At 35.6% G+C, this 27,064-nt stretch overlaps 5 protein-coding genes, 1 long non-coding RNA gene and 1 other non-coding gene across 7 annotated transcripts; 1 reads left to right on the top strand and 6 right to left on the bottom strand.

Moving 5' to 3' along the window:
• Positions 1–697: 697 nt before the first annotated feature.
• LOC118058872 (signal recognition particle 43 kDa protein, chloroplastic) lies at positions 698–2,223 on the bottom strand. The gene has a single exon (XM_035071650.2). It carries the CDS (start codon positions 1,978–1,980, stop codon positions 835–837), a length of 1,146 nt encoding a protein of 381 aa, XP_034927541.1. The 5' UTR covers positions 1,981–2,223; the 3' UTR covers positions 698–834.
• A 962-nt stretch (positions 2,224–3,185) lies between these two features.
• On the bottom strand, positions 3,186–4,289 carry LOC118058871 (germin-like protein subfamily 1 member 13). The gene is made up of 2 exons (XM_035071649.2): positions 4,091–4,289; positions 3,186–3,927 (listed from the first exon to the last, which is right to left on the bottom strand). The coding sequence occupies exons 1-2, from the start codon at positions 4,212–4,214 to the stop codon at positions 3,374–3,376; spliced, it is 678 nt and encodes a 225-aa protein (XP_034927540.1). The 5' UTR covers positions 4,215–4,289; the 3' UTR covers positions 3,186–3,373.
• A 1,363-nt stretch (positions 4,290–5,652) lies between these two features.
• On the top strand, positions 5,653–6,369 carry LOC140955929 (uncharacterized). Its single transcript, XR_012170692.1, has 2 exons — positions 5,653–6,008; positions 6,113–6,369. It is a non-coding gene; the product is annotated as an uncharacterized lncRNA (long non-coding RNA).
• Positions 6,370–7,595: 1,226 nt separating this feature from the next.
• Positions 7,596–8,818, bottom strand: LOC118058870 (germin-like protein subfamily 1 member 13). The gene is made up of 2 exons (XM_035071648.2): positions 8,560–8,818; positions 7,596–8,333 (listed from the first exon to the last, which is right to left on the bottom strand). Exons 1-2 carry the CDS (start codon positions 8,681–8,683, stop codon positions 7,780–7,782), a joined length of 678 nt encoding a protein of 225 aa, XP_034927539.1. The 5' UTR covers positions 8,684–8,818; the 3' UTR covers positions 7,596–7,779.
• A 2,237-nt stretch (positions 8,819–11,055) lies between these two features.
• LOC118058869 (probable serine/threonine-protein kinase PBL21) lies at positions 11,056–13,972 on the bottom strand. Its single transcript, XM_035071647.2, has 6 exons — positions 13,439–13,972; positions 13,258–13,367; positions 12,381–13,182; positions 12,032–12,265; positions 11,790–11,939; positions 11,056–11,655 (listed from the first exon to the last, which is right to left on the bottom strand). The coding sequence occupies exons 1-6, from the start codon at positions 13,679–13,681 to the stop codon at positions 11,623–11,625; spliced, it is 1,572 nt and encodes a 523-aa protein (XP_034927538.1). The 5' UTR covers positions 13,682–13,972; the 3' UTR covers positions 11,056–11,622.
• A 5,344-nt stretch (positions 13,973–19,316) lies between these two features.
• On the bottom strand, positions 19,317–19,444 carry LOC118059233 (U11 spliceosomal RNA). Its single transcript, XR_004689278.1, has one exon. It is a non-coding gene; the product is annotated as a U11 spliceosomal RNA (small nuclear RNA).
• A 1,067-nt stretch (positions 19,445–20,511) lies between these two features.
• LOC118058868 (uncharacterized) lies at positions 20,512–22,813 on the bottom strand. The gene is made up of 3 exons (XM_035071646.2): positions 22,128–22,813; positions 21,089–21,208; positions 20,512–20,745 (listed from the first exon to the last, which is right to left on the bottom strand). The coding sequence occupies exons 1-3, from the start codon at positions 22,680–22,682 to the stop codon at positions 20,734–20,736; spliced, it is 687 nt and encodes a 228-aa protein (XP_034927537.1). The 5' UTR covers positions 22,683–22,813; the 3' UTR covers positions 20,512–20,733.
• Between the last annotated feature and the right edge of the window lie 4,251 nt (positions 22,814–27,064).

The following is a 27,064-nucleotide window of genomic DNA, read 5'->3' as shown; positions in this document are numbered from 1 at the left end:
TCTATAATGGGAGTTTTCGATTCAATTTTTTTTAGTTGAATTCTATGTAATTTGTTTTTTCTTATAAAATCTTGAATTTACACTAACATAGCTGAATTTTTTTTAAAAAAATTTATACTTTAATCGGTTAATTTTGGATTGGATTTTTCAGATATTTTGAACAATTCAATTAATTTTCTCGCTAGTAACAGTAATTTTCAGTAAAAGATAGAATTAATGTACAAATGATGTTTTTGTTCGTGGCAGGGGTTGATTTTAATGTTTTTGCTCAGACATGCATGAGATTTCGGGTTCATCACTTTTATCGATGTTTTGAAACCAAGGGTTGTTTTCGACCACCAGTTAATTTTTTTCATTGGTGGCCGTAGTTTTTGAAGCGTGCTATAATTATTTTTAGTTTCTGATGAGGAGTGTGATGTGTGTTTTTTTATAAGAAATATATTTAAATAATTTTATTTTTTAAAAAAATTATTTTTAATATTAACACTTTGAAAACTATAAAAACACACAAATAAAATTAATTTAAAACTTTATTTTTTTTTTTTATCAAAATATAACACCCCAAATATAGTTATTAGACCGGTTAACCCGATTCAAAATTCAAGTTCGGGTTGAACTCCAAAGCCAAGTCAGTTCTGGACCATCTAATTTGAAAGCAGGAATAAAAGTTTGATAACTGAAACCCATGTCCAAAAAGTTAAAAAACAAAAACACATGTTCTTAATGATCAGTTCTCAAGACTTACAATTGAAAGAGCTTCAAAGCATAATATTTCCAAACCCAATAATCTCGATTTCAACAGTTACAAATTACAAGTTGTGAAAGAAGAAAATTTTATAACCCATCACTGCTCAACTGGGCCTCAACACTTCCAACTCCATTGATCTGTCCCTCCTCGAACTCCTTGATCAAATCAAGATCAACATTCTCTTCAGGCTCCCACGTGGCCTCATCAATATCCGTCCATTTCACAAGATACTCATTCTTCCCATCATCACCTAGCCTCTTACCCACCACTCCCTCTGCCACGGCATACTCTAACCCTGCCTCAAAATCCCTCACCAAATCCTCCCCTATAAACTTTGCTTTCACCCACTCATTATCACTGCCATCCTTCCATTTTACCAAATACTCCAAATCCTTCCCTTTCCCTCTTCTCTCCAGTATTTCCTGTACCTCAGCGTACTCGAATATTCCCTCCTCCAAGTTTCTTATTACACTTTCTAACCCCAATCTTCTCCCGAATTGCATTGGGTTCCCTTTTGGGGTCACTCTTAGAATTTCCTTGGCCAAATCCAAGGGAGTTAATCCTCTATCATCCTTCACCTCAGGATCAGCACCTAGGTCAACCAATAACTTAACGACACCTGGCTTAACATAGCCAGCTGCCATATGAAGAGCCGTCAGGCCACCGCTGTTGTCTCGATGATCCAATTCAGCTCCAGCTTCGGCTAGGAGCTTAACGCACGGCTCAGAGCCGAGCCCAGATACAAAAAGCAAAGCTGTCCGTCCGTCACTATCCACAGCATTAACATCACGTCGTCCATCTTCATTCTCCGAAAGAATCTGACTAAGAGCCGACGAGTCGGCCTTCTTGGCTGCTGTCCACCATGGCGTCTCGTACTCGGCCACTACATCTTTAGCTATGAAATCTGATGGGACCCACGAAGGTGTATGGCCGTCTTTCCACTCTATGAAGTACTCCATGCCTTTACCACCTTCAACCGCTCTGCTTCCAATGATCTTGCTGACTTCTCCATACGACTCGTCGTCTTCGATGTTTTGAGTGGTTTCTTGAACTGAGCTTTGTGTTTCTTGTTGGTCTTGGATAGCAAAGAGTGTGAAGGAATTGTAGGGTTTTCTACCATGGTTTGGTTTGAGGTGTAAAGGAGATTGATAGGAAAAGAAAGAAGAAGGGATTGTGAGTTTTGGAGAGAGCTTGAGGCGTGAAAGAGCTTGGTTAACAACGAGAGATTCCATTGATGAAGCGAAGTGAAGGATTTTGTTCCTCTTTTTTAACCTTTTTAAGTATTTTTGGTTAAAGAAATGACTGAATTTTCATTGGTGGGTTGATTTGTAATCTGAAATCTTGGGCAGGAGAGATGGAGGGAGAGAGAGAGAGATAGAGGATAAGAAATCCCATCCATTTGCATGGTTTTGATTACGGCAATGGCAGGAGAATGATGGAATTGTGGTGTTGAATTTGTTTGGTCTGTGTAAATTATTGGAAAAACCTTTTTTTATTTGGTGGTTAAGAATCAATACGACTATAAACTGGGTCGTTTATTCTATGGGTTGGTGATGGCCCATGGGTGGTAAACACAAAACAAAACCTATCAATCTGCCCAATCCCTCATTTTATTTAATTCTTATTTCCTCCCTTTTAATACAAAAAGAAATATGGATGTAAAAGAATAGAAAAAGAAAAACAAATCATGTCCAGTACGTGATTGTGGTTTTATAAAAGTTATTAAATCAAAAGTATTATTGTAAGTCTTTAGGTTAGAAACGCGAAATGAAATCACAGTAGTGTTCATGTTTTCAAAGAAGCATTTAATCTCTCTTTTTTTTGTGTGTTTTTAAACAAGTATTTAATTTTTTTTTTAAAAAACGCATATAAATATTAGTTTCCTCCCATATATTTTGAACATTTTTAGAATAAAATAAATGTATAAGATTATATAAAGTTTTATTAAGTGATCTGAACAAATCCTTTTGTTTTCAAGCAATTTTAATACATAAACACACAGCTTGTTGAGTTCAGAAGAGAATTGTAATCAACGCCAATAAAATATCAGCTGTGAACATGATAGGGGTTATCTTTCCATGATTATTAAGCTAATGGCATATATATATATATATGAAAGATATTTCATCTATACTTTGCTCCAGGTATCTATTCAAACTTGTATATATACACAGTGCTGCTGATTCTAAGCTAGCAGCTCTACCGCTGCAAAAACAAAGCAACATTTAAACGCTTGCTCTCAAAAATAGTGCTGATGACATCTTGATCAACTGTGTTGAGATAACTAAACCATATTTTCCTGATATATTACAATATTTAACATGTTAAGCATGGCTTGCAATCTAAGGTCCAAGCTGGACCAGGAGCTTTTTCCCCATAGTGTCGGGCAGTAAAATGGGATGTATTCTTTAAGTTAACCATGGGAGAAACAAGGAGATTAGCTTACCAAAACAAGTACATAACATTAGGGAGTACACAACTCAACATGAAAAGAAAGAAGGTATACAACTTCCTTATTACACCACAATTATGGTGGTTGCATAGTGCTATAAAGAAGAGAGGCTCAAGGCACTTCCTTATTATTACAAATCAACAACTGGAAATATGGGAAACAGTACTAGGTATCTATGAAGGGTTCACCCATTCTTGAGACTGAAGATCCTCCACAAGTTTTTTATCCAGGTGGAATGCTGTGGTGAGAACTTCAGGATTAATAGGCCAATTGGCTCCAAAGATCGCATTTGCTACCGTGTTTACTCCAGGATTTTGGCTTGTTAGTGCAGCAATGGCAACCGCGGGGGTTTTGCCAACATTCATTTGAAAGTGAACGAGGCCAAATGGAAACACAAAGAGATCTCCTGGTTTCAAAATCTTTGAAAAGAGGCGATGATCTGGGTTTGATGTGACAAAACCAGCATAAAGGGTGCCTTCTAAAACCAAAAGAACCTCGGATGCTCTGGGATGATAATGTGGAGGGTTTAAGCCACCATTTGGTTCAAAGTCTATACGTGCCAAAGAGACACCGAGAGTATTAAGCCCTGGCATTAGATCAGCCGTTATGAGATTAACATGCGCTCTTAGTTGAGTTGATGTGTTTCCAGGAACATTAAGCCCTGAATACGAGAAATCATCCGGGGTGGCAAAGCTTGGATTCTTGCACAGTTTTCCATTAACAACCACTGCACACACAAGCAAAGTGTTAATATTGATATATAGAACTCGACCAAAACTGCAAAATATATATATAGATCACTCATGTTGGATTGGGATTTGAGATCTCAATTAAAACTTAGATGAAACGTTTAAAAATGGCAAAAGTGAGAGAGAGAAAAAAGGATTTACCAGCAGAATCAGCATCATTTATTCCTACACAGAAGTCTTGGAGGGGGCTGGGATCATAGGCAGTGGCGAATGAGGAAGCCAGAGCCAAGAGAGCAGAAACCATTAGCATACCAACAACTTTCATCGTGCTTAATTTCTCTAGGTCGCTACCTTGGATTTTATTTTCTGGTATGATCGTTCGTTGGTCAAGGAATGAGAACTTGCATGCAAAACCTGGGTATTTATAGAAGAGTAATTATACTTATTTAAGCACGGGTCATAGGCAGTGGCGAGTTTCGTCTTGAACATTGAAATTTGACAATTGGATGCGGAAACTGGTTCGCCAATATACACCTTCACTAGTTAAATTCACTTTCTTGGTGCAAAATATATACGACAACAGTTAATTAGCCAAGGAGAGCTCGTGATAAACAAAATTAATCACGACAACAACGCCGCCGCCTGGAGCCTAATTAGACGACTGAAAGGAGGCAAAAGACTTGGACCCTGGGCAGAGTGACAACCTGACCGCATCATGCTTAACATGGATCGTGTTTCATTTAAATTTTTTTTTTTTATTGACATAGATAATTAAACTCAAGAAATTCATTCGAGGAGTTTATCTATCATTCAATTACCTTTATCAAGAACAGTCAAGTCAAAACTTCAAAAAAACAAAAAACTGTGTTATTAAAAGTTAATATTATATGTTTTTTATTACTTTTTTATATGGATTTCAAGGAAAAAAGCTATCACACCAAACTTCCAAATACTCAATAATTAGGCCTCGTTATATATTGGCAAAAAAAAATTGTTTTTTAATCACATGTATGAAGAAGAAATCTGATCTTAATTACCTAACTATCAAGAACTTCTAGATTTTTCAATTCTTACACTCGGAGAGAACGTTTTCATCTTGTAATCTTCATTCTCTGACCACGGTTCTATGATTTGAGAGTCTGCATATCAATGGTAGGATCCGAATTAAAATTCTAAGATTAAGAGTGTCGATATGGAAATAAAAAAAGAATTCAAGTAAATTTTAAAATAAAATAATAATAATATATATAATATATAATTTTTGGGTGCAATGCATCTGCTAATTTTCTATCAAATAATCCTTAATTCAAATGATCTAATTTTTTTGTTGTGGCAAGGAAAAAACTTTTCTTATCCTAAGCTAATGGGATTCAAGAGAAGCCCACTTAACTTTCTTTGCTCTTGCTGCCAATCCAAAACTGATCAAAAGACCTGGCTTCAGAGGAGGAAATTTTGCCTCTGGAGTGTTAGAGAATAATATAAATCATATCTTGAGGCCTCACCTAATAGCTTAAGTTTTTGGGTTGAAATGGTTCTTTGACATGGTATCAGAGCTTTAATGACCAAGCGGTCACGAGTTCGAATCTCACCATCCCCATTTATTTGATAAAATTAAGCACAAGGTAATGTAGGCCTGTGCAAGTTTCAAGCCCAAAGGGCTTTCACTTGAGGGGGTGTGTTAGAGAATAATATAAATCATATCTTGGGGCCTCACCTAATAGCTTAAGTTTTTGGGTTGAAATGGTTCTTTGACATGGAGGGCCTGGCATTCTTGACATAACTGGCCAAACAACGGTAGATGCCTATTTATCCTGCTAGCTTATCCCTTTCTCCTTCTAATCCAGATTTGAGAACAAAACTGTTGAATTCTTCTCATTTCAGTTAACCTTCCTGGGCGGTGTTTTGAATGTATTCCCACTACAAGAACAGATCGAGCGATTTTCTGCTGTCTGTGACAGTGATGCTATTAAGGGTTCAGCAGATACCAAGGAGTCCATTATTCTTCATGATCAGCATTGGTAGCAGTGGTATTCTTAGTTATTACCATTCAAACAGTACTAGTGTACCCGAGCAAGAGCTCATGTCTGCTTTGGAATTTGAATACGAGGAACACTTGAGGGTGAGGTCCTCCTCTTTCCTGTCTGTTTGGTGATCCATAATTCTATCATATTGCTCAAAAGCATACTGAAGCAACTTTTCTGCCTTGTTGATCTTAATTTGCAGAACCTACTTAAGCATGGGGCAAGAAAGACTGCGCGCTGTGGAGTTAAGACGTCCAACGGTGAAGGCATCTGCCACAAAAATGCAAATCTCTGCTCGAATCGCCATGAATATTAATTTCAAACAATTGGCCGAGGCTTGGTTGGCCAAAACTAGTTTTTAAAGATCCCTCCACGACAGTAATTATAAAAGCATCTTCAAGTAAACAGCTAGCCAAATGAAAAGCCAAAAAGAAAAGAAAAAATGATTTTTATCTTTTATTTTTACAGCTTCAAGGAAATAACTATATTATTGGAGAGTTAAACATAGTATTTTTATATTGGAGAGTCATCATTCCTACATATTTATCTAAGGTGTTAAAAATTTATTTAATATATTTTTATGCAAAAATAAAATAATAAAGTTTTGATTGGAGTTGTATTGGTTATAATTATATTAATAAATAATTTTATTAATATTAAATATATTAAAATATAATTGAGTACTTTTCTAAAAATCTTTTCACTGTTGGAATGTAAATATACAAAAAAAAAAAAAAACTATATTTATTCCATTCAAAAAGCGGTTTTTTAGATCATTGCATGCTTTTACAGTCTTTTAGTATAGTTTATGTCGTTAGGAACTTAAATTTGTAACCAAATTCTATTTTCTCGTAATGACTTCAATTGATTCATCAGTGTAGGCCTCCACATATAGCAAATAATAAATTATGATGTAGTTGCAAATCTTTCTAAAATTATATGATACAATGGTTAAGTTATTGATACGTGGATGTAAAGTAGATATGTTTTATAGATTAGATGAAAAAAATGAAGTTCAAGAAGAAGACTTGATATATTTTTAACAAAAATAATTATAACTTTTAATTTGACGGTTTGATTATATTAAAAATTTACAAGTATATTTTTTTTTTATAAAGTCAACTTCTTTGTACGTATCAGCGAAGATGATACAAAGATGATAAGGAAAGCCATCAAATTAGTCATGGAAAAAGTTGTTTTTGGATTTTTCTTTATTTCAATGTTATTTTCCGATTTTAATTTCCTTTTCTAGTTAGTTTCAATATTTTTTTTTACTCTATATATAGGCTAGGTCAGTTTATAAATACTGAATTTCTAAAATATATTAGAGTTTTTTCTGCCATTTAAGAGACTTGAGAAACTCTAAAAAGATTTTTCTGCTATACTTTGCTCCAGGTATCTATTCAAACTTTTATATATACACAGTGCTGCTTCTAAGCTAGCAGCTCTACCCTCGCAAAAACAAACCAACATTTAAACGCTTGCTCTCAAAAATAGTGCTGATGACATCTTGATCAACCGTGTTGAGATAACTAAACCAGAGTTTCCTGATATATTACAATATTTAACATGTTAAGCATGGCTTGCAATCTAAGGTCCAAGCTGGACCAGGAGCTTTTTCCCCAGAGTGTCGGGCAGTAAAATGGGATGTATTCTTTAAGTTAACCATGGGAGAAACAAGGAGATTAGCTTACCAAAACAAGTACATAACATTAGGGAGTACACAACTCAAAATGAAAAGAAGGTAAACAACTTCCTTATTACACCACAATTATGGTGGTTGCATAGTGCTATAAAGAAGAGAGGCTCAAGGCACTTCCTTATTATTACAAATCAACAACTGGAAATATGGGAAACAGTACTAGGTATCTATGAAGGGTTCACCCATTCTTGAGACTGAAGATCCTCCACAAGTTTTTTATCCAGGTGGAATGCTGTGGTGAGAACTTCAGGATTAATAGGCCAATTGGCTCCAAAGATCGCATTTGCTACCGTGTTTACTCCAGGATTTTGGCTTGTTAGTGCAGCAATGGCAACCGCGGGGGTTTTCCCAACATTCATTTGAAAGTGAACGAGGCCAAAAGGAAACACAAAGAGATCTCCTGGTTTCAAAATCTTTGAAAAGAGGCGATGATCTGGGTTTGATGTGACAAAACCAGCATAGAGGGTGCCTTCTAAAACCAAAAGAACCTCGGATGCTCTGGGATGATAATGTGGAGGGTTTAAGCCACCATTTGGTTCAAAGTCTATACGTGCCAAAGAGACACCGAGAGTATTAAGCCCCGGCATTAGATCAGCCGTTATGAGATTAACATGCGCTCTAAGTTGAGTTGATGTATTTCCGGGAACATTAAGCCCTGAATACGAGAAATCATCTGGGGTGGCAAAGCTTGGATTCTTGCACAGTTTTCCATTAACAACCACTGCACACACAAGCAAGGTGTTAATATTGATACATACTATTAGTTCGTCACCCGAAAATATAATGATTCTATAAAGAAAAAGGAACATTGCATGGTCCTAGAACTCGACCAAAACTGCAAAATATATATATAGATCACTCATGTTGGATTGGGATTTGAGATCTCAATTAAAAATCAGATGAAACGTTGAAAAATGGCAAAAGTGAGAGAAAAAAAAAGGATTTACCAGCAGAATCAGCATCATTTATTCCTACACAGAAGTCTTGGAGGGGGCTGGGATCATAGGCAGTGGCGAATGAGGAAGCCAGAGCCAAGAGAGCAGAAACCATTAGCATACCAACAACTTTCATCGTGCTTAATTTCTCTAGCTCGCTACCTTGGATTTTATTTTCAGGTATCGTTCGTTGGTCAAGGAATGAGAACTTGCATGCAAAACCTGGGTATTTATAGAAGAGTAATTATACTTGTTTAAGCACGGGTCATAGGCAGTGGCGAGTTTCGTCTTGAACATTGAAATTTGACAATTGGATGCGGAAACTGGCTCGCCAATATACACCTTCACTAGTTAAATTTACGTTCTTTGCGCAAAATATATACGACAACAGTTAACTAGCCAAGGAGAGCTCGTGGTAAACAAAATTAATCACGACAACAACGACAACGCCTGGAGCCTAATTATACGACTGAAAGGAGGCATAAGACTTGGACCCTGGGCAGAGTGACGACTTGACCGCATCATGCTTACCATAGATCGTGTTTCATTTTAAATTATTATTTTTTTATTGACATAGATAATTAAACTCAAGAAATTAATTCGAGGAGTTCATCTATAATTCAATTACCTTTATCAAAAACAGTCAAGTCAAAACTATATATATATATAAAACTAAAACTGTGTCATTAAAAGTTAATATTATATGTTTTTTTATATGGATTTCAGAAAAAAAGAGGCTATCACACCAAACTTCCAAATACTCAATTAGGCCTCGTTATATATTGGCAAAAACAAATTGTTTTTTAATCTGATCTTAATTACCTAACTATCAAGAACTCTAGATTTTTCAATATTCTTACACTCGGAGAGAACGTTTTCATCTTGTAATCTTCATTCTCTGATTTTTCATTCCGTGAACAAAATATCCAAAACCATATATTTCACAGCCAACCTATTATGTCGTCTTATTATTATTATTATTATTTTGGTATGGTTTTCTGATGTGCTTCATAGGACGCTACATGAAGTTAACGAAATCCCTTAGACTGAATATGAAAACTTTTGGTTTGCGCACACGATTATAAATTAACTGACAGAACAGAACGAGTTCAGGTTAATCATACTTGATCACGAGACAAACAAAAAAACAGAGTACATGCAGGTTTTTATCATTTCCAAACGATAATTTGTTTTTTTTCTTTTGATTTTCTTATTGAGGATGTTAAATAGTCGTGTTTATAGGCAGAATGGCGTAGGCCTGGGTGTTAATTTCCTTGGTGCGGCTAGACTTCATTCATTTTTCGCTTCAACTCCTAACAATCTTCGTTGTTGTCTTGGCCACTGCCACTTTCATCATTATCTTTTTGGTCTTTAAGTACTATATATTCTTTTCATGGCCATTCACACCATTCAATTTGAGCAGTGCCAAGTTCCATTTATATTTTGTGGATCGTCAAAATGAATCGACTTGTGCGTAATGGACAATACGATGAATCGGAGTTGAGGTCCGTGACGGAATAGGGCAAGAGGACTGCTCTTCTTCAACAGCGTTACGTCCATAGTTTGTGCAGATTTTTGTTTTTATTTCTTGCTTTAGTTGCCACCCAGTACTGTTGTTTCTTTGATGAGGAGTGAGGACTTGCATGGATTATATATATTGGTGTTTATAGACGAGCACAAGTACTCTTCCCAGAAATGAACCCATAGAGAGTTGAACTCGCCAAATCGATCGTCTACATTTTTCAATTCCCAGTCCTCTGAAGATGGTGTCTTCATCTTGCTCTGATCTCCATGCTCCTTTTGCCTTCAAGCTCCTTTTGGATGTTGCCCTTTTTGGTGTTTTCTGGGGACTTCGTTTTGTACTTCAACTCTCATAAATTCAACGAGTCTTTTATTCTTCTTGTGGCTCTTCTATCTTGTCTATTATTCTTTAAAGCACTGTTATTGGCATGGGCAGCCATGCCATTCACTATCCTATACACTGCATGAACTCTCCGCCTTGCAACTCCTAGACATAAGACCAAAGTATTTTTAAAACGTTCTTGGACAAAGTCCTCTTTTTAGGCCAAATTACATTAAGATAGAGTTCGACATGTTGATAACTTCACTTCCACCCTGTAAAACATGAATATAAAGTGATGGAATCATAGTTCTCAAACTTTATTTTAGAAATGGGTGGTGTTTATTATTGTAGTAATAGTTGTTTTTAAGATGTTTTTGTTTGGAAATATATAGAAATAATTTATTATTATTATTTTTTTAAATTTATGTTTGACATAAACACATCAAAACATTCTAAAATATATAAAAAAATTAATTTTAAATTAATTAAAAATAATAATTTTAACAAAAAAATTATTTGGACCGCATCTCCAAGCGATATCTCAATTATCGTATCAAAACCAAAATTAATTTTTTTATTAAAATGACAAGGTTATTTTTTATATTTTTTTTATGTCAACGGTTATAATTTGAAATGATAAATTTATACGATAAATTAACTCTTACCCTTAAAAAAAAAATTAACTTGTGTATTTATTGCAAAAAGAATGTTAGCATACATCTGCAGTGCAAAAATGTATGCAAGAACCATGTCAATGCATAATGATGTGATATATGCAAGTTGGCTGAACTGGACCTTCATTATACTAGACTTGACTGATATTAACCAAGTTGGGCCTACACTCAGAGAATATGGATCTTGGTTTAAATTTCAGTATGAGATACATATGGGCTCAGTTGTAAGCCTTGCTAGGATTGGGCTCAGTGACGTTGTCTTTCCATTTTCCTTGAGTGGAAGTATATATCTGATAAATATGGTGATGAGCTTGTAAAGCATATATTTATATTACAGCAGCTTGGATGCTTCCTCTGTGATAAGAACTTTGATATCAGCTGGAGCACTCTTTACTAGGAGAGCTAATCCGGTGCTTCAGATGGCAATATTTCATGGTATGAATCATCCACGGGCAGAGTAGTTATGACAGTCGAGGAGGAGGAGTCCATTCTCCAGGTGAACTTTTCTTATTTGGACTTGGCGTTGAGGAGATTGTCTCTCTCCCTCTGCATATTTAATCAGTATTCTGGCTCCTGAAATAGCCTCAATATCTGCTCAAACAGAACAACATTACAATCCTTGTTAGGGATTTTAGCCTCCTATTATAGAAAGGACATGCATGTGATGACATTTTCATGGAAGGTTTGTGCAATATTTTTATATGGGGAGAGATGAGAAAGCTAACCATTTCCATCGTTGGCCTCCTAGAAGATGAGTGTACAAGGCAAAGGCGTGCTACAGAAATCATGATTTCCATCTCTTCTCTCTTGTAGTCTCCACTCAGGTGGGGATCAATGAGACGTTCACATAGACCAGAGTTTAGTAAAGACCTTGCCTGCAAGTCAAGGAGACAGTAACGCATAAAAAATTAGAGGTGAAACTTACTCTCTTCAAATTCATTCAAATCCAAAGGACTTCTTCTCTTACCCATAGAACTAGGCTTTCATGATTTGCCTCGTTTGTTTGAATAGCCTCCTGCCCGGTGATAAGTTCCAGGAGTACAACCCCATATGAGTAAACATCAACCTTCTCATCCACTTTCCCATACATCATGTACTCTGGAGCCAAGTATCCAAAAGTCCCAACAACTTTGGATGGCTTTGTGCTTGCTGAAATTTGTTCTGATGGTTGGCTCACCATTGCTCCTCCAAAATCTGAAAGCTGAGTGCAAAAGAAACATATTTTGTCAATGTTGAAACACGTTTATACAAGGGACTATATATTCTCATGTAAGTTCTCATGACGCAAATTCAATCTAGATGGTGATGGAACTTACTTGAGGCTGGCGAGTGCCAGAGAGGAGAATGTTAGATGACTTCACATCTCTGTGAATTATTGGAGGGTTGAAAGAATGATGAAGGTATTCAAGTGCCTTTGCTACACCAACGGCAACTCCCATCCGCTCATTCCACCTGAGTTGTCTCAAATTTTGCTTTAAACTACCTATTAGTAGATTACACACAATTGCATGCATCTCCTTACTGTAGCAGTACCCAATTATCTGGATTATATTCTCATGTTTTACGTCAGATAGAATCCGCACTTCGTGGAGAAGATCCTCAGCTGGGAAATGTGTTTCTTTCAGGATTTTCACAGCCACAGCCTGGCCGTCCTCGAGGTTGGCTCGATACACTTTACTGTGCCCACCAACTCCAATCACCATTTCAGGGCTGAAATTATTAGTAGCTAAACTGAGCTCTTGAAATGTGAAATGCCTGACGAGTCCCTTAGCTTCCAGGATAAGCGATCCATGAGACACCTTTTCTGCCCAAAGGTCTGAAACCTGGACTGCCTTCCTGATATTGTACCTAGCTGTAATATCTGTTTGCTGCATTGATGGTGCTGTTGAGGAAGATGGCACAGTCAATGATTTTCGTAACTGAGAGGCGGCTCTCTGTTGATGAAAGTAACTTTTTTCTGATGAAGACGATAGAGGATGTCGAAAGGGTGCATAAATCGAGCCTTGTTGAGAGGTACCTTGCCTCTGGAGTACGATTTTTCCAGACTTATCCATCACCAGAAAGCTGCAAGATGGGGGCAACTCTTTTAAGCAATCATTGACGACTGATTGTTTGATCCTGCAATACAAGAACCATGTGAGTGAGAAAGATGAAGAGAGACGCAAGGAAATATATGGATGTCAGCATGAATACCCTGAAAAGCTGCATCCAACTGCTAGGATTGTTGCATAGTTGACGCGTACTTGATAGCCTAATTCTGAAATGTAAGAGTCCCCATTGCAAACCTTAACTAGGAAATCCACCTTCATAGAATAACGGATTAGAATAGAAACAAATAATCCTATGAAATTCTTGTAATGTCAAAATTGCATACCTGCTTGGCCTTGCAGATATCTTCATGGATATAGAAGGTGTTTGGATCGAAAGTATCAGATGGTTCTTGAACATGTATAGCAAGCACATTATCCCTTGGATTGACAACTTTATGGAGAAAACGCAGAAGCATTTCTCTGCTATAGTTATCAGACTTTAAGCCTACAATCATTGTCCTCTTCTTTTCTTCCTTCGATTTCACGATTGGAAAAACTTTCCACTCTCTGCTTGCCTTCCCCGCCATCGCAAACAATACCGGTGTATATTATCCAGCCACCAACTCATTCCAGAACCAAAAAGTGTTGTTGTGATTGTTAGTTGCAGGTCTTTATTTCTTTCCACAGCTTCTCACATTGCCAACAGAGTATTTATTAGCTATGGTACACCTGCTCTCATAGTTTGATTTGAAGCTTTTCTAACAAGTAAATTGCAACTTGCTGATAGATTTAAGCATTCACTATTCACTGTGGTAAGTGTATTCACTTAAGTAGCTATGCACTTACCACAGTGAATGCCACCAGTTCTGTCTAATAACGAGAAATCTCTTAATGGACAATGGCAAAGATTCCCCGCAATTTAACTTCACCAAAATATAGAAAGCCTGCCGACTTATTATTTATTGACAATAGGGACAGCACACTTCAAGGCTCCCTACCCGATGACCCATCATTGTGTCAACAATGAATGAGAAGTAATTGTCTGTATCAAAATAATTCTCCTCTTTTTTTATTGCATACAAGGTTTATATATACAGGTTCAGGAATCCTATTTACGGATGAAAAACTAAGAATAGGAATACACATAAAATCTTTCCTAAACTTATTCCTGATTTCTAGTTTCTTGATTTGTAATATTGCTAAATTAATTCTTGTCAACACTCCCTCTTAAGTTGGTATGAAGATATCTTGTATGCTTAACTTTTTGAGAGAACAGTGAAACACTTGATATTGTTTTAGTAAGTATCTCTGTCAATTGATTCTTGGATTTGACAAAAAAAAAAAATCACAGCCTTCTCATCAAGTTTCTGCTTGATGAAATGTCTATCTCCTTCCACTTGCTTAGTTAGGTTATGTTAAATTGGATTATTGGCCATAGTAATGGGAATTTTATTGTCACAGTACATGTTGATTTTAGTTTCCATAGGATATCCCAACTCTTTAAATAGCCTCTTTATCCACAGTACCTCACATAATCCTTTAGTCATCCCTCTGATTTCTGCTTCGGCACTAGATAGAGCAACTACCTTTTGCTTTTTACTTTTTCAGGTAACTAAGTTTCCCCTAACAAAGGTAAAGAATCCTAAAATAGACTTTCTGTTAGTCAGGTTCTCAGTCCAGTCTGTATCAGTATAGCCAATGAGATTAAGGTGATTATTCTTCTTGAAAAGAATTCCTCTTCCTAAAGAAAATCTAAAGTATCTAAGTACTCGCAATGTTGCCCTCATATGTATCTCACTTCGGTTGTTCATGAATTGGCTGATAGGATTGACTGTGTATGCGATATCTAGACGTGTATGTGATAGGTAAATGAGTCTTCCCATCAATTTTTGATATCGTTCTTTATTTGTTGGAACCTGATCCGATTATTCAGGTAAACAATGATTTTGTATGATTGATTTATCCACAGGTTTGCAATCCAATATACATGTCTCAGCTAAAAAATCAAATACATATTTCCTTTGTGATCGAAATATGCTCAATTTTGATCTCAATCTAATATACATGTCTCAGCTAAAAAATCCAATACATATTTCCTTTGTGATCGAAATATGCTCAATTTTGATCTGTATACTTCAATGCCCAAAACATACGTCAACCCACCCAGATCCTTCATTTTAAATTTGCTTGCTAGATATTTTTATAATTCTTAAATTTGATCTTCATCATTACCTATGACTATCATATCATCAACATAAATTATTAAAGCCACAACCCCCCCCCCCCGTTTCTTTGCAGAAATAGCGTGTAGTTTGAGTTGCTTTGGCTGAATCCATGCTTCTGCATTGCTAGACTGACCATGCCCTAGGAGACTATTTCGGTCCCTAAAGTGATTTTGTAAGCCTACACACTATATTTTCTGCTCTTCCAGTAAAACCAGAAGGAACATCCATGTATACTTCCTCCTCGAGATCTCATTGAAGAAATGCATTATTTACATCAAACTGATGTAAAAGCCAATCCAGGTTTGCTGCAAGTGATAAGAGTACCCAAATTGTGTTTAGTTTGGCTATTGGTGAGAAAGTTTCCTGATAATCTATGCTATATGTCTTTGTGTATCCCTTAGCCACCAATCTCGATTTGTATCGTTTTATTGTCCCATTTGCTTTATATTTTGCAGTAAACACCTATTTACATCCAATTTTCTTTTTTCCATCTAGCAATTTAGTTAGTTCCCAAGTATTATTATCCTGGAGAGCCTCCTTCATTTCATCATAAATAACCAATTTCCAATGTTCATCTAGCATGGCCTCTTCAATGTTTCATAGAAGCTGTTCTGAAGATACTTTTTCCATAAATACATTTGTTGCATCTGACATGTTATGAGCTGAGATAAAATTCACAGTGGAGTATTTGGACTTTCTTCCTTCTGTGTCTGGTGAGTACTAGTTTGGGGGTATCCCTCGATTATACATATGAGGTAAATTGCATAACATCAAATAACATAGGAGAGTCAGGAGACCTTACCTCAGTTGTAGTGTCATGAATGTCCTCATGATTTTGAATTTGGTTGTGGTGTATGTTGGAAAGGGGGTTATATACTGTGGCTTCAATATGTGCGTTGACGTTACTCATCTGCTTAATAATCATTAGATTTGTTTAAGTATGTCCTTTAGTATGGTTAGTATAAACCCAATCTTATATTTGTTGTTCAGTTCTATTCTCCCCCTGAAGAACAGAAGGGGATGGTTCATTGAAGAAGTATTTGGTCTTAAGAAATGTTACATCCATAGTAACATAGAGTTTGCGTGAAAGGGGATCATAACATCGATATCCTTTTGTATGAAAACCACAGCCAAGAAAGACATAACGAACTGCACATGGGTCCAACTTGGATCGTTGGTGCTTCAAAAATATGGAATAAAGACAACACAACCAATATTTTTTAAAGGTAGGTAGAGTGTTGAAGGTAATGTAACATACCATTTCAAAGTCTGTAATGGTGTGTGAAAATCAAGTATTTAAAATGACATGCGGTTGAGAAGATAAACAGATGTACCTACAACATCAGGCCAGAATCATTGGGGTATATGAGTAGCTTTTATAATTGTTTGTATTGTCTCTAGTATGTGTCTATTTTTTCATTCAATAATTTTATTATGTTGAGGAGTATATGGACATGCAGTCTCATGGATGATGCCCTTGCTATCACAAAATTGTATAAACTCTTGACCAATATATTCACCTTCATTATCATATCAAAAAGGTTTTAATACTCATAGAGAACCGAGTTTGTACCATGGTGATAAATTTCTGAAAAACTAATAGGACATCCTTCTTATGTTTTAACATATAAACCCAAGAGTACTACGATAAAAAATCTTCTTCATGAGAACATCCTAAAAAAAAAGATTGTGTTGATTTGAGGGTTAGTTTTGGAGTTTATGGTTGTAATCTAGGCATAATTCTGTGGGTTTGTTTTTACCATGTTTCAAGGTTTGTGATTTGAGAAAAAAAAAATAGATTTGGATTGATTGCTCTTGTACCATGTCAACAATGAAAAGTAATTATCTTTATCAAAATAATTCTCCTGTTTTCTTATTGCATGGAAGGTTTATATATAAATGTATAGGAATTCTATTTACTGATGGAAAAATGAAAATAGGAACACACATAAAATCTTTCCTAAATTTATTTCTAATTTTTAGTTTCTTGATTTATAATATTGCTAAATTAATTCTTGTCAACGGAATGAATAATTTAGTGAAGCGAGTACATAAGAAGAACTCCTTCATGCTGTAAATCTTTTCCAAGGAGATTTATTGGCATCATAGTTATTAAACCCGGCCCGGCCCGGCGGGTCAACCCGGGACCCGGTCGACCCGGTGGCTGGACCGGGTCGGGTTTAATAAAAGACGGGCTGTGGCAACAGCCCGGCCAAACCCGGGCGACCCGGTGGGTCAACCCGGGACCCGGGCGACCCGGGCAAACCCGGACGAGACCCGGGTTTTTTTTTTTTTTTTAAAATATGAGATAAAAAAAATTGGTTTAAATATTTCAACTTAAAATGATAACATAGTATCTTTTCAAAGTGGGGTTTAAAGCCCTTTCATATATATACTCTATGTTTACATGAAAAAATCATGTTTTTTCAATGTGGGATTTGAAACCCATTAGTATATATACTCTATGTTCCCAAGGAAAAAATCATGTTTTTTCAATATGGGATAAAAAACCTTTTGGTTTAAATACTTCAACTTAAAGGGATAACATAGTATCTTTTCAATGTGGGATTTGAAGCCCTTTCATATATATACTCTATGTTCCCATGAAAAAAGTTATGTTTTTTCAATGTGGGATTTGAAAACCCATTAGTATATATACTCTATGTTCCCAAAGAAAAAATCATGTTTTTTTCAATGTGGGATAAAAAACCTTTTGGTTTAAATACTTCAACTTAAAGGGATAACATAGTATCTTTTCAAAGTGGGGTTTAAAGCCCTTTCATATATATACTCTATGTTTACATGAAAAAATCATGTTTTTTCAAATGTGGGATTTGAAACCCATTGGTATATATACTCTATGTTCCCATGAAAAAGTTATGTTTTTTCAATGTGGGATAAAAAACATAGAGTATATATATGAAAGGGTTTCAAATCCCACATTGAAAAGATACTATGTTATCCTTTTAAGTTGAAGTATTTAACCAAAATGTTTTTTATCCCACATTGAAAAACATGATTTTTTCCTTGGGAACATAGAGTATATATACCAATGGGTTTCAAATCCCACATTGAAAAAACATGATTTTTTTCATGTAACATAGAGTATATTATATGAAAGGGCTTTAAACCCCACTTTGAAAAGATATTATGTTATCCCTTTAAGTTGAAGTATTTAAACCAAAAGGTTTTTTATCCCACATTGAAAAAACATGATTTTTTTCTTGGGAACATAGAGTATATATATCAATGGGTTTCAAATCCCACATTGAAAAAACATGATTTTTTCATGTAAACATAGAGTATATATATGAAAGGGCTTTAAACCCCATTTTGAAAAGATACTATGTTATCATTTTAAGTTGAAATATTTAAATCAATTTTTTTATCCCATATTTTACATGGATTTTTTCATATAAAATATTATTTTTTTTAATCAACCCGGATAATCCGGGTTGACCCGGGTTAACCCGGGTTGACCCATGAAACCCGAGACCCGGCCCCTTGGCCGGGCCAACCCCCGGGCCGGGTTTAATAACTATGATTGGCATTCCCACACCCCACCAGAAAAGGAATGCCAATGATGGTTTAATCCATCTGATCCATATACTTCAACTTCCGTATGCTCCGAGGAATGCGCTCCGTTCATTTCCAGGATATGAGTGGTGGATGAAGGTTGTTTATGGAAAGATTTAACCTAGCTAAATAGATTTAACACATCCCACCTAATTTTTGAATCAGACATCAATTGCCTTGTCCCCCACGTCTCAATTCTACTTGATTGAAAGATCATTGACCTTGTGACACTGGCAATGATCGGTTGGCTGGCATAAATGGCAGGGCGTCAATTTCACTAATTATTATTAGTGATGGGTATAGGTAATGAAAATTATTTGCTTTAAATTAATACAATATCTAAAAAACATTTTAATATAACCCCCACCACCCACACTTCCAACTTCATCTTTAATTGCTATGGGAAATTATTATTCGACTTAAAGAGGGTCGGCCAGGCGAGCCAACCCTGTGCTGTCCCATAAATTATGTCAGCCATATGTCTTGATAGCCATACGGCACTCACCAGACCAGGGCGAGTGTGGCATATTTAGCCAACCGACCCTTTTAAGTCGCAACTAGGGTTCGATCCCCTTACTTGTACTTGCGCTTGCTTGCTTTTGTTTCTCACTCTCGATGTGGGATAGGACAGCAATCATCTCCGCTAGCTAGTTATTATAAATAAATCACATATATTAAACTTAATTCACTAGTAGATAAAAAAAAAATATATATATATATATATAATTAGAGCTTAGCTTAATTTGGGTTTCACTTTCCTAATCCAAATCCCTAGTGGATCAACTTAAAAAAAATATTATCTTTTTTTAAATAAAAATATATCATTTAAATAAAAGATGGTTTAACGGCGATTTGTAAATTCATCAAATGACGACCTGGTAACCCAGATCCACACTTCAGGTGCGACAACTAAGAAATAAACACACTATCCCCAGAGAATTTCAAGTCTTCACAACCTGACCTTGTAAACCATAGATATACTCGCATGGTTTGAGCCTTACCCGTCATTTTCTCGATCACCTCCGATATGGGGTGAGAAAATGGAATGAACAATTATAATAGCGAAGGTATTTTCTAGCTATTAGAAGTTTTTAAGAACCCGGCTATTGATAGCATATGATTTGTGTGTGCAAGAAAAAAAGATGGTCGATGAAGACTTCAAATGATTAATGGAACCCGCAGTGTGCAAGACACGTCCGGCTGTGTTTGTTTACCAGCGGCGCAAATCGCGAACACGCACTCTTTGAGTTTCTCAAAGGTCCGCACATTAAAAGATTTCAAACCAAACACTTGCTTTACATGCTCAGACGGTGACATATCCCATAATCTTTTTACCTTTTGGGTTCCAAACAGGTGGGGGAAGGTAACGACTTACAACCCCTTGTCCAGACAAATCCTTTGGCGCGCGCATGAGTTTTAGCATGCCATATGGTTTCACCCTTCCAACCAGAGCTGTCCCAAACTCCGAATCCTCCAGGCTTTGATAATCTTAAGGACTGTAGGAGTCCAGAAAAGATGAAGTCGGTGACTCTATAGTAATGCACAAAAGAATCATGGCATTGACTTTACCTATGTCAACCAGGCATGCAACAATACATCATCGGAACACAACACACTGCTCAGCAAATTGCGAAATAACATTTCATAAAAAAATGAGGCTTGCAACAAAGAAAGGATTGCTTATGCCCCAGTTGTTATTGGATTCAAATTTGGCTGGCAAACATACATACAAATTTCATATAAGGTTATTTGTCCACATATATGTGATAGGATGCCCAGCGAACCTCTCCTTGACAGCAAGTCCCCAGAAAACACAGCCCATGAAAATGCGGCGGCTTTCACTCACTAGTCTGCATATCCAAAATGGTTATAGATTAGATGACTTCGGACACAGTAATCCAGTAAACAATTTCATTATAGTCATGCTACTAAATGAATAAATTTTTCTTTTTGATTAGAGAGTGATGCCCTAACAAGAAACTTATCTACCAATAGAGTCATGCCTCAAAACCGAATGAGTAAGAAATGACCTTGGGGATCTAGCATCAGAAGTGAGAAAAAACAAAAAGATAACGTTAAAGCATAATTAACTTCCCACAGGAGTCAAGAAATCCAAGGACAACAAAGATAAAATTTCTAAAACAACACTCAGAAAAACCTTAGAGGCCATAGTTTAAAAGTTACAGATTATACCTGGTTAAGAGGATTGTCAGGAGATTTCTTCCATAGCTTCCATATCATGTCCTTGTATTGTGTATGTGTAAGGCCTGGCTTCTCTTCCTTGAGCTTGGGGAGCTCAGCTTCTTCAAAAGCCTAAAAATGTTTAAAACATATATATGATTAGAAGAACAGGAAGAAGAAAATAACACAATTTCATCCCAGCATTGCTAAAAGAAACAGAAAAGATACTACCTATATGAGTACAGAAATTCAATTAAAGAAACATGTACCATGATGAATCAACCACCAGTTACCAATGGAACAAATCACTAGAAGTTGATTAGAAAAGGAATGAGTAATTAAACACATCTGTGACCATCTTACATGAGTGAGAGGATGCATGCATGCTACCATAACTCAATACAGTGTTACTTTTTCACCTCTTTACACCATAATCATGTGATGCCACAAACTACAAGCTCATTTCAATATACTCTCTAAATTCATTTACGTGTTCTTATGCCCCACATTATCTTAATAGTCAAACTCTTCAAAACAGCTACCATCCAACCGTCCATATCTTCCCAAAAACTAAAATAAATGGCATTTTACATCAACACTTCCTCCCAAAACAACACATTTAGTATATTACGTATCTGATTCATTTCTCTGGTTTCTCATTCTCACTCCAGATGCTGCACACATTCCATTCCTGCTCTCTATCCTAAAGGCCAAACTTGCATTATACAACTTAACACTGCTTAACAACCTCATAACTCTACTCCAACACACTCTGCTCGTATCCATCAACACTGTACCTACTAAATTTCAATCAAATTTACAAATTTCAACAACACAATTGTACACATCAACCGAACATGCATGTGCTAACATTCCAATCAACAATCCCAGAACAAAATCACCAGTCCTAAATTCCCACAATCAAAATTTCAAAAACTTTCCATGCACCACATTCATTACAATAATAAACCCTACAACAAAACAGTTAAAGCACCAAATACAATGCCAAATTTTCAGTTTTCAACAGAAAAAAACCAATAAAACGACGCACCTTAAACGAGGCCTTAAGCCTCCTCTCAGGATGCCGATCAGCAGGCAAGTTATCAGCAACACTGATCCGCGCAATCGCTTCCTCAACGCTACTCGCTTCAATAATCGAGTCATCCCTATTCGTATTCGAAACCAGCACCATCCTCTCATACTCCTCTTCCTCCGCGGTCCTATCCTTTCTCTTCTTCGCCTCATCCGCTTTCCTCGCCATCTCCGCTTGTTCCTCCTCCTTCCTCTTCCTCAACTCCGCCTCCGTCACCTTCACCGGAATCGAAACCCTATTCGCCTTCTTATCCGGCTTCTTCATAGCCTTCTCCAGCTCCTTCTCTTCCTGCTCCGCTAATCTGCGCGCCTCGGCTTTACGCGCGGCGGCTTCAGCTCTTTTCTCCGATTCTTCCTCGCGTTTCTTCGCAGCGCGTGATTTCGACCCCTCGGCTTCGCGCCAGTACTGTTCCTCTTTGTCGCGAGCCTCGCGAGACTTTTTCTCGGCTTCTGTTGCGTTCTTACGAGCTCGAGCCTCTTCGGCTTTGCTGTTCACTCCCATCTTCTTCGGCATCTTTGATTAAATTAAATCTAGGGTTTCTTTTACGTTTGGATTCGAGAGAAAGAAAATTGGCAATTTTGATTCCGCTGGTGTGTTTTGGTGGCAGTTCACGGAACTTGCAATGTGGCGGAATGGTATTTTGGTGATGACGGTGGTGGTGTCATGGTGTATGGGGTTGTGGGGTCAAGTTCTGATGGGTCTGGAGTCTGGACTTGGACGAGATACGGGCCTTCGCTAAGATTTGGACCTCTTTTTCTGTGTGGATTTTATACTGTAAGATAAGATAGATAGGGTATTAATTAGATAGGGGGTTAAACGTTTTTTTTTATTTAAATTTATTTTGTTTTAAATTAATATTTTTTTATTTTTTATTTTTCAATTTAAAAATATTATTTTTATTATTTTTCCAAGTTAAAAAATATTTTAAAAAATAATCACTATCAGATTTTTAAAAATCTTTATAAAACCGTGCAAAATAACTGAATAAATGAATTGGCTAAAAAATTATGAAGAAAAAAATCTTGGAAAACAAATAAAATATTTAATTATAAAATTTAAAAAAATGGGTTGATTTAGTTTAGGTTTTGGATTTTAGAAATTAAAAAAAAAACTGAACCAAAATAATTTTTTTAAATATAAAATTTAAAGAGATCAAATATTTATGTACCAATACCATCTTTTTAAATAGAAAAATCAAATTATCTGATTTGAATTAGTTGTTTGATGTACCTCAAAATTCTTTTTTTTAAAAAGAAAAACAGTTTGATTGAGATTGTTTTATATAAACAGAACAGAATCAATGGATACTCACCTCTACAAGCTATGCCGTGTAAATAGGAAGCTGCAACTTAAAAAGACGAGATAGAAATAAATTATTGGCTACTCGACCAATTTTACTACATCAAGTTTGTTATATGAGAATCTATTGGATTATTTATAATTTAGCTAAAACGAGAAATTATTAGAATGATGGTTTTTAAGTTTTAAAAGTGTTTTTAAAAAAAAATCACTTCAAAATTAATATATTTTTATGTTTTTAAATTATTTTAATGCACTAATATCAAAAATAATTTTTTTTCAAAAGAAATATTATTTTGATATACTACTAAACAAAAAATATTTTAAAAAATAATTATATATATACTTTTAAATAGATTGATTGTATAAGCTTCGTCAACCTCTCCATTACAAACCTCATGTGAGCCCAGTTAACCGACACAAAGAAAACACTTGGATGGAAATCATGCATGTGGCTGAGCACTTCATCCCTCTTTTTTTTATAAATTATATTTTTATATTTTTAAGTTATTTTAATATGTTAGTTTTAAAAAATAAAAAAAATATATTATAATATATTTTTAAATAAAAAATATTTTAAAAACCAATATGTACAGCTAATTTATTCCTACCAAACCTCGGCATACTACCATTGGCCATATATGATACTAGTGTTCATCCTCTTTCAAGTTTCAACTACTTTTTAACAGCTGATTTTTACCTATCACAGCTAAATAAATATATATCAATCTGACAGAGCAAGAGAGAGAGAGGAGCGAGTATCAAGAAAGTAATGATGCGCTATATTGATATATTAAATGTAAGTTTATTGGTCCAGTAAATAATTCGTGGGTAGTGTCCGTACTGTAAAACGGCAGGCAGACATCAAAAAAAATAAAGAGCGAGGGGACCAGATGTCACTGCCTGTCTCTCATCACTTGGAACATGCCGTAAATCCAACCCCTGTAATAAATGCATTCCACTCAAAAGAATTGTGAACGTACGAACAGCTGGTGATTGAAACCAAGGTTGTGAGACTCGCCTGAGCTTGCCCAGGAAATGACTGGTTAATTAAGTTAATTATTTCTGTTAAAACAACCCGAGCTTTCCCACGAACAACAGTCGAGTTAGCTGAATTTCATCGTATTAATATTTTTTCTAATTTAATTTAAAAACATTATCAGTGCATGTTTTACGTCTGCGTGGATGAAATGGATCTGGAGACGTTGAAGATGAAGGAAAGGAGATAAAAGAACACACAGTTGGTATATACCAGAGAAAGGAAAGGAACGATTCCTTTCCTCCTTTCATCTTCAAACGTTTCATGATCTCACGTGTTTCCTTTCCTTGATTTATTGTCTGTTCATCATTTTAACACCAACATGGAAGAATTACTGTACAAGAAATCTGATACTCCCCAGAACAATTTAGTGGCCGTTTGGCGCTGCGGTTGCGGCAGCGGTTGAAAACAAAAGCTGAAGTAAAGTGTTTGGTTAATCCAAACTTCTCATTTTTTACATGGGCCCCACCTAATAACTGAGGTCGAACCTCAGCTCATGAGAAGTAGATTTTATCTGCTTCTCCTGCGTTCTTCTCCTGCGATCCTACCTGCGTCTTCTCATGTTGGAGAATGAACTCTCCACTGTGCACTTAAGTGAACAGTGGAGAGTGAAATTAATTCACTCTCCACTGTTCACTTAAGTGCACAGTGGAGAGTTCCTTCACTGTTCATATGAACAGTGGAGAATTCTTCCACTGTTCACATGAACAGTGAATACCGGACCTGGTTCTTATCCAGTAAAAAAAAATATTTTTTATTTTTAATTGTGTTTTATTTTAAAAATTAGTGTTTTACATTATCCAATAACACTATATAAATTAGAAGAAGATCGTTTGATGACGTAATATTTGTAGAATTTGATCACAATCCTAATTTTATTTCTGATGATATTTTACCTGATGTTGTTGCGCGCTTACAAAACCAATAAAACTATAGTCCTTATCGGATGTATTTTTATACGTGATGGAATTGTAAATGGTTTAATGAAACAATAAAAAAAATTTTATATAAAATATTATTTATTTCATGATGTAATAACAATAATTAAATCTACAATATTTAAATTTAAAAACAATATATATATATATATATATATATATATATATATATATTTTATAACCTCAATTTGAAAAGCATTTTTTTAACCAAACACATTAAACTACTTTTTACTCAACCTCAGTTTCAACCACAGTTTTAACCAAACACCTATTTTTTCAAACCAACCTCAACTAAAAGTACTTTTTATAAAACAACTTTTTTCAAACCACAACCACAAAAGCTACCGCAATACCAAACACACTCTTAGTCTGGTTAATTAGTTTTCAAGAGATATACACGACTGGGATTGTTGTCTCAATTGCACACAAACAAGATTGTTTTACTTTATATCCTTATCTTCTCAATCACTCACTCCTATCAAATTCATCTCTTGCTAGCATTTCTTCTCGTTTGAAATAGAAATTAAAAAAATATTTGAAGATAAAAAAACATCATTCCATAAAAAACATCAAAAAATTAATTTAAAATAGATATTAAAAAAATTAAAATACTTTTAAAATAAAAAATAAATAAGCTTTTAATCTTTAATTCTGGAATCTAAGTTGGGTGATATATCTAATCTTTAATAACTTTGAAAAAATAAATAGCAGAAAATCAAGCACACATTAACCATGTTAATGACATCGTAAAGGTTGCCCGTGCATGTGAATCAACAATATCACTTGTACTATCCCTTAATTGTTGCTGGGATTGGGACTTTTTATAATCCCATGTGCTCAGAGGGTATCATTAACTCCGAACTTCGAAGTCATTAACTCATGAATCATCGAATTAAAAATTACACGTGGCAACCACTCCATGTCCCCACGAGACCAAACCATCTTCTTCAATTATTATGGTCCCCATGGACTGCACACGGTCGTGATTTCTTTAATCAAGCAACTACAGGATATAACCATGCTCAACAAGCACAGCCAATACTTTTCTCTTCTTCCTGGTAAAAAACAAACGGTCCCTTCACGCCGTCTACTTTATGGGCTCGTCCACAATCCCACCATAAGGGAACCTGACAAGCCGACCTGTTGTTTCTATCCCTAGGTTTGTTGCCTCTATAGTATTAGGCTGGTCCCCACTACAAATCAAAAGCCTGTATCTACTTTACATTCCATATTCACAGCTGGGGCCTACAACCTGTGTCAACGGCCCAGATTTAATTCGACGCCACTTCTACCTTATGCCTATATTTTATGATATCAAGGGCCCGGATTCAATTTCATCGAAATAACCATAGTTGTGGTGCCTGTCTGAGGCTGAGCATATAAAGAATATAAAGTTCTTATATCATGGAAGTCAATTTGAGTTCTTTTTTATTAATTTGATATTGTTAAGTTTAATTAGGTCTACTCATTAAATTATTTAAATTTGATCAGGTTAGTATTACCATTAATTAAAATTTAATCTAAACCAAATTATACCAATATGAGCCTTTTAGATCAATTCAAATTAAATAATAAATGTGTTTATTTTGATTTTATCATTAAATTCAAGTCAAAAGAAA

This window comes from Populus alba, chromosome 9 (assembly GCF_005239225.2).
Source record: "Populus alba chromosome 9, ASM523922v2, whole genome shotgun sequence".
In the NCBI taxonomy this organism is placed as follows: domain Eukaryota; kingdom Viridiplantae; phylum Streptophyta; class Magnoliopsida; order Malpighiales; family Salicaceae; genus Populus; species Populus alba.
This window is presented reverse-complemented; position numbering and strand designations above follow the sequence as displayed.

Excerpts from the sequence above, each read along its gene's own strand:
- LOC118058871 (XM_035071649.2), bottom strand. The coding sequence starts at position 4,214 with ATGAAAGTTGTTGGTATGCTAATGGTTTCTGCTCTCTTGGCTCTGGCT. Across the intron at positions 3,928-4,090 it reads AAATGATGCTGATTCTGCTG|TGGTTGTTAATGGAAAACTG; the intron begins GTAAATCCTTTT and ends TTGTGTGTGCAG.
- LOC118058870 (XM_035071648.2), bottom strand. The coding sequence starts at position 8,683 with ATGAAAGTTGTTGGTATGCTAATGGTTTCTGCTCTCTTGGCTCTGGCT. Across the intron at positions 8,334-8,559 it reads AAATGATGCTGATTCTGCTG|TGGTTGTTAATGGAAAACTG; the intron begins GTAAATCCTTTT and ends TTGTGTGTGCAG.
- LOC118058868 (XM_035071646.2), bottom strand. The coding sequence starts at position 22,682 with ATGCCGAAGAAGATGGGAGTGAACAGCAAAGCCGAAGAGGCTCGAGCT. Across the intron at positions 21,209-22,127 it reads GGCTTAAGGCCTCGTTTAAG|GCTTTTGAAGAAGCTGAGCT; the intron begins GTGCGTCGTTTT and ends AAACATTTTTAG.
- LOC118058869 (XM_035071647.2), bottom strand. The coding sequence starts at position 13,681 with ATGGCGGGGAAGGCAAGCAGAGAGTGGAAAGTTTTTCCAATCGTGAAA. Across the intron at positions 13,368-13,438 it reads ATATCTGCAAGGCCAAGCAG|GTGGATTTCCTAGTTAAGGT; the intron begins GTATGCAATTTT and ends TATTCTATGAAG. Across the intron at positions 13,183-13,257 it reads GTTGGATGCAGCTTTTCAGG|GATCAAACAATCAGTCGTCA; the intron begins GTATTCATGCTG and ends CTTGTATTGCAG.
- LOC118058872 (XM_035071650.2), bottom strand. The coding sequence starts at position 1,980 with ATGGAATCTCTCGTTGTTAACCAAGCTCTTTCACGCCTCAAGCTCTCT.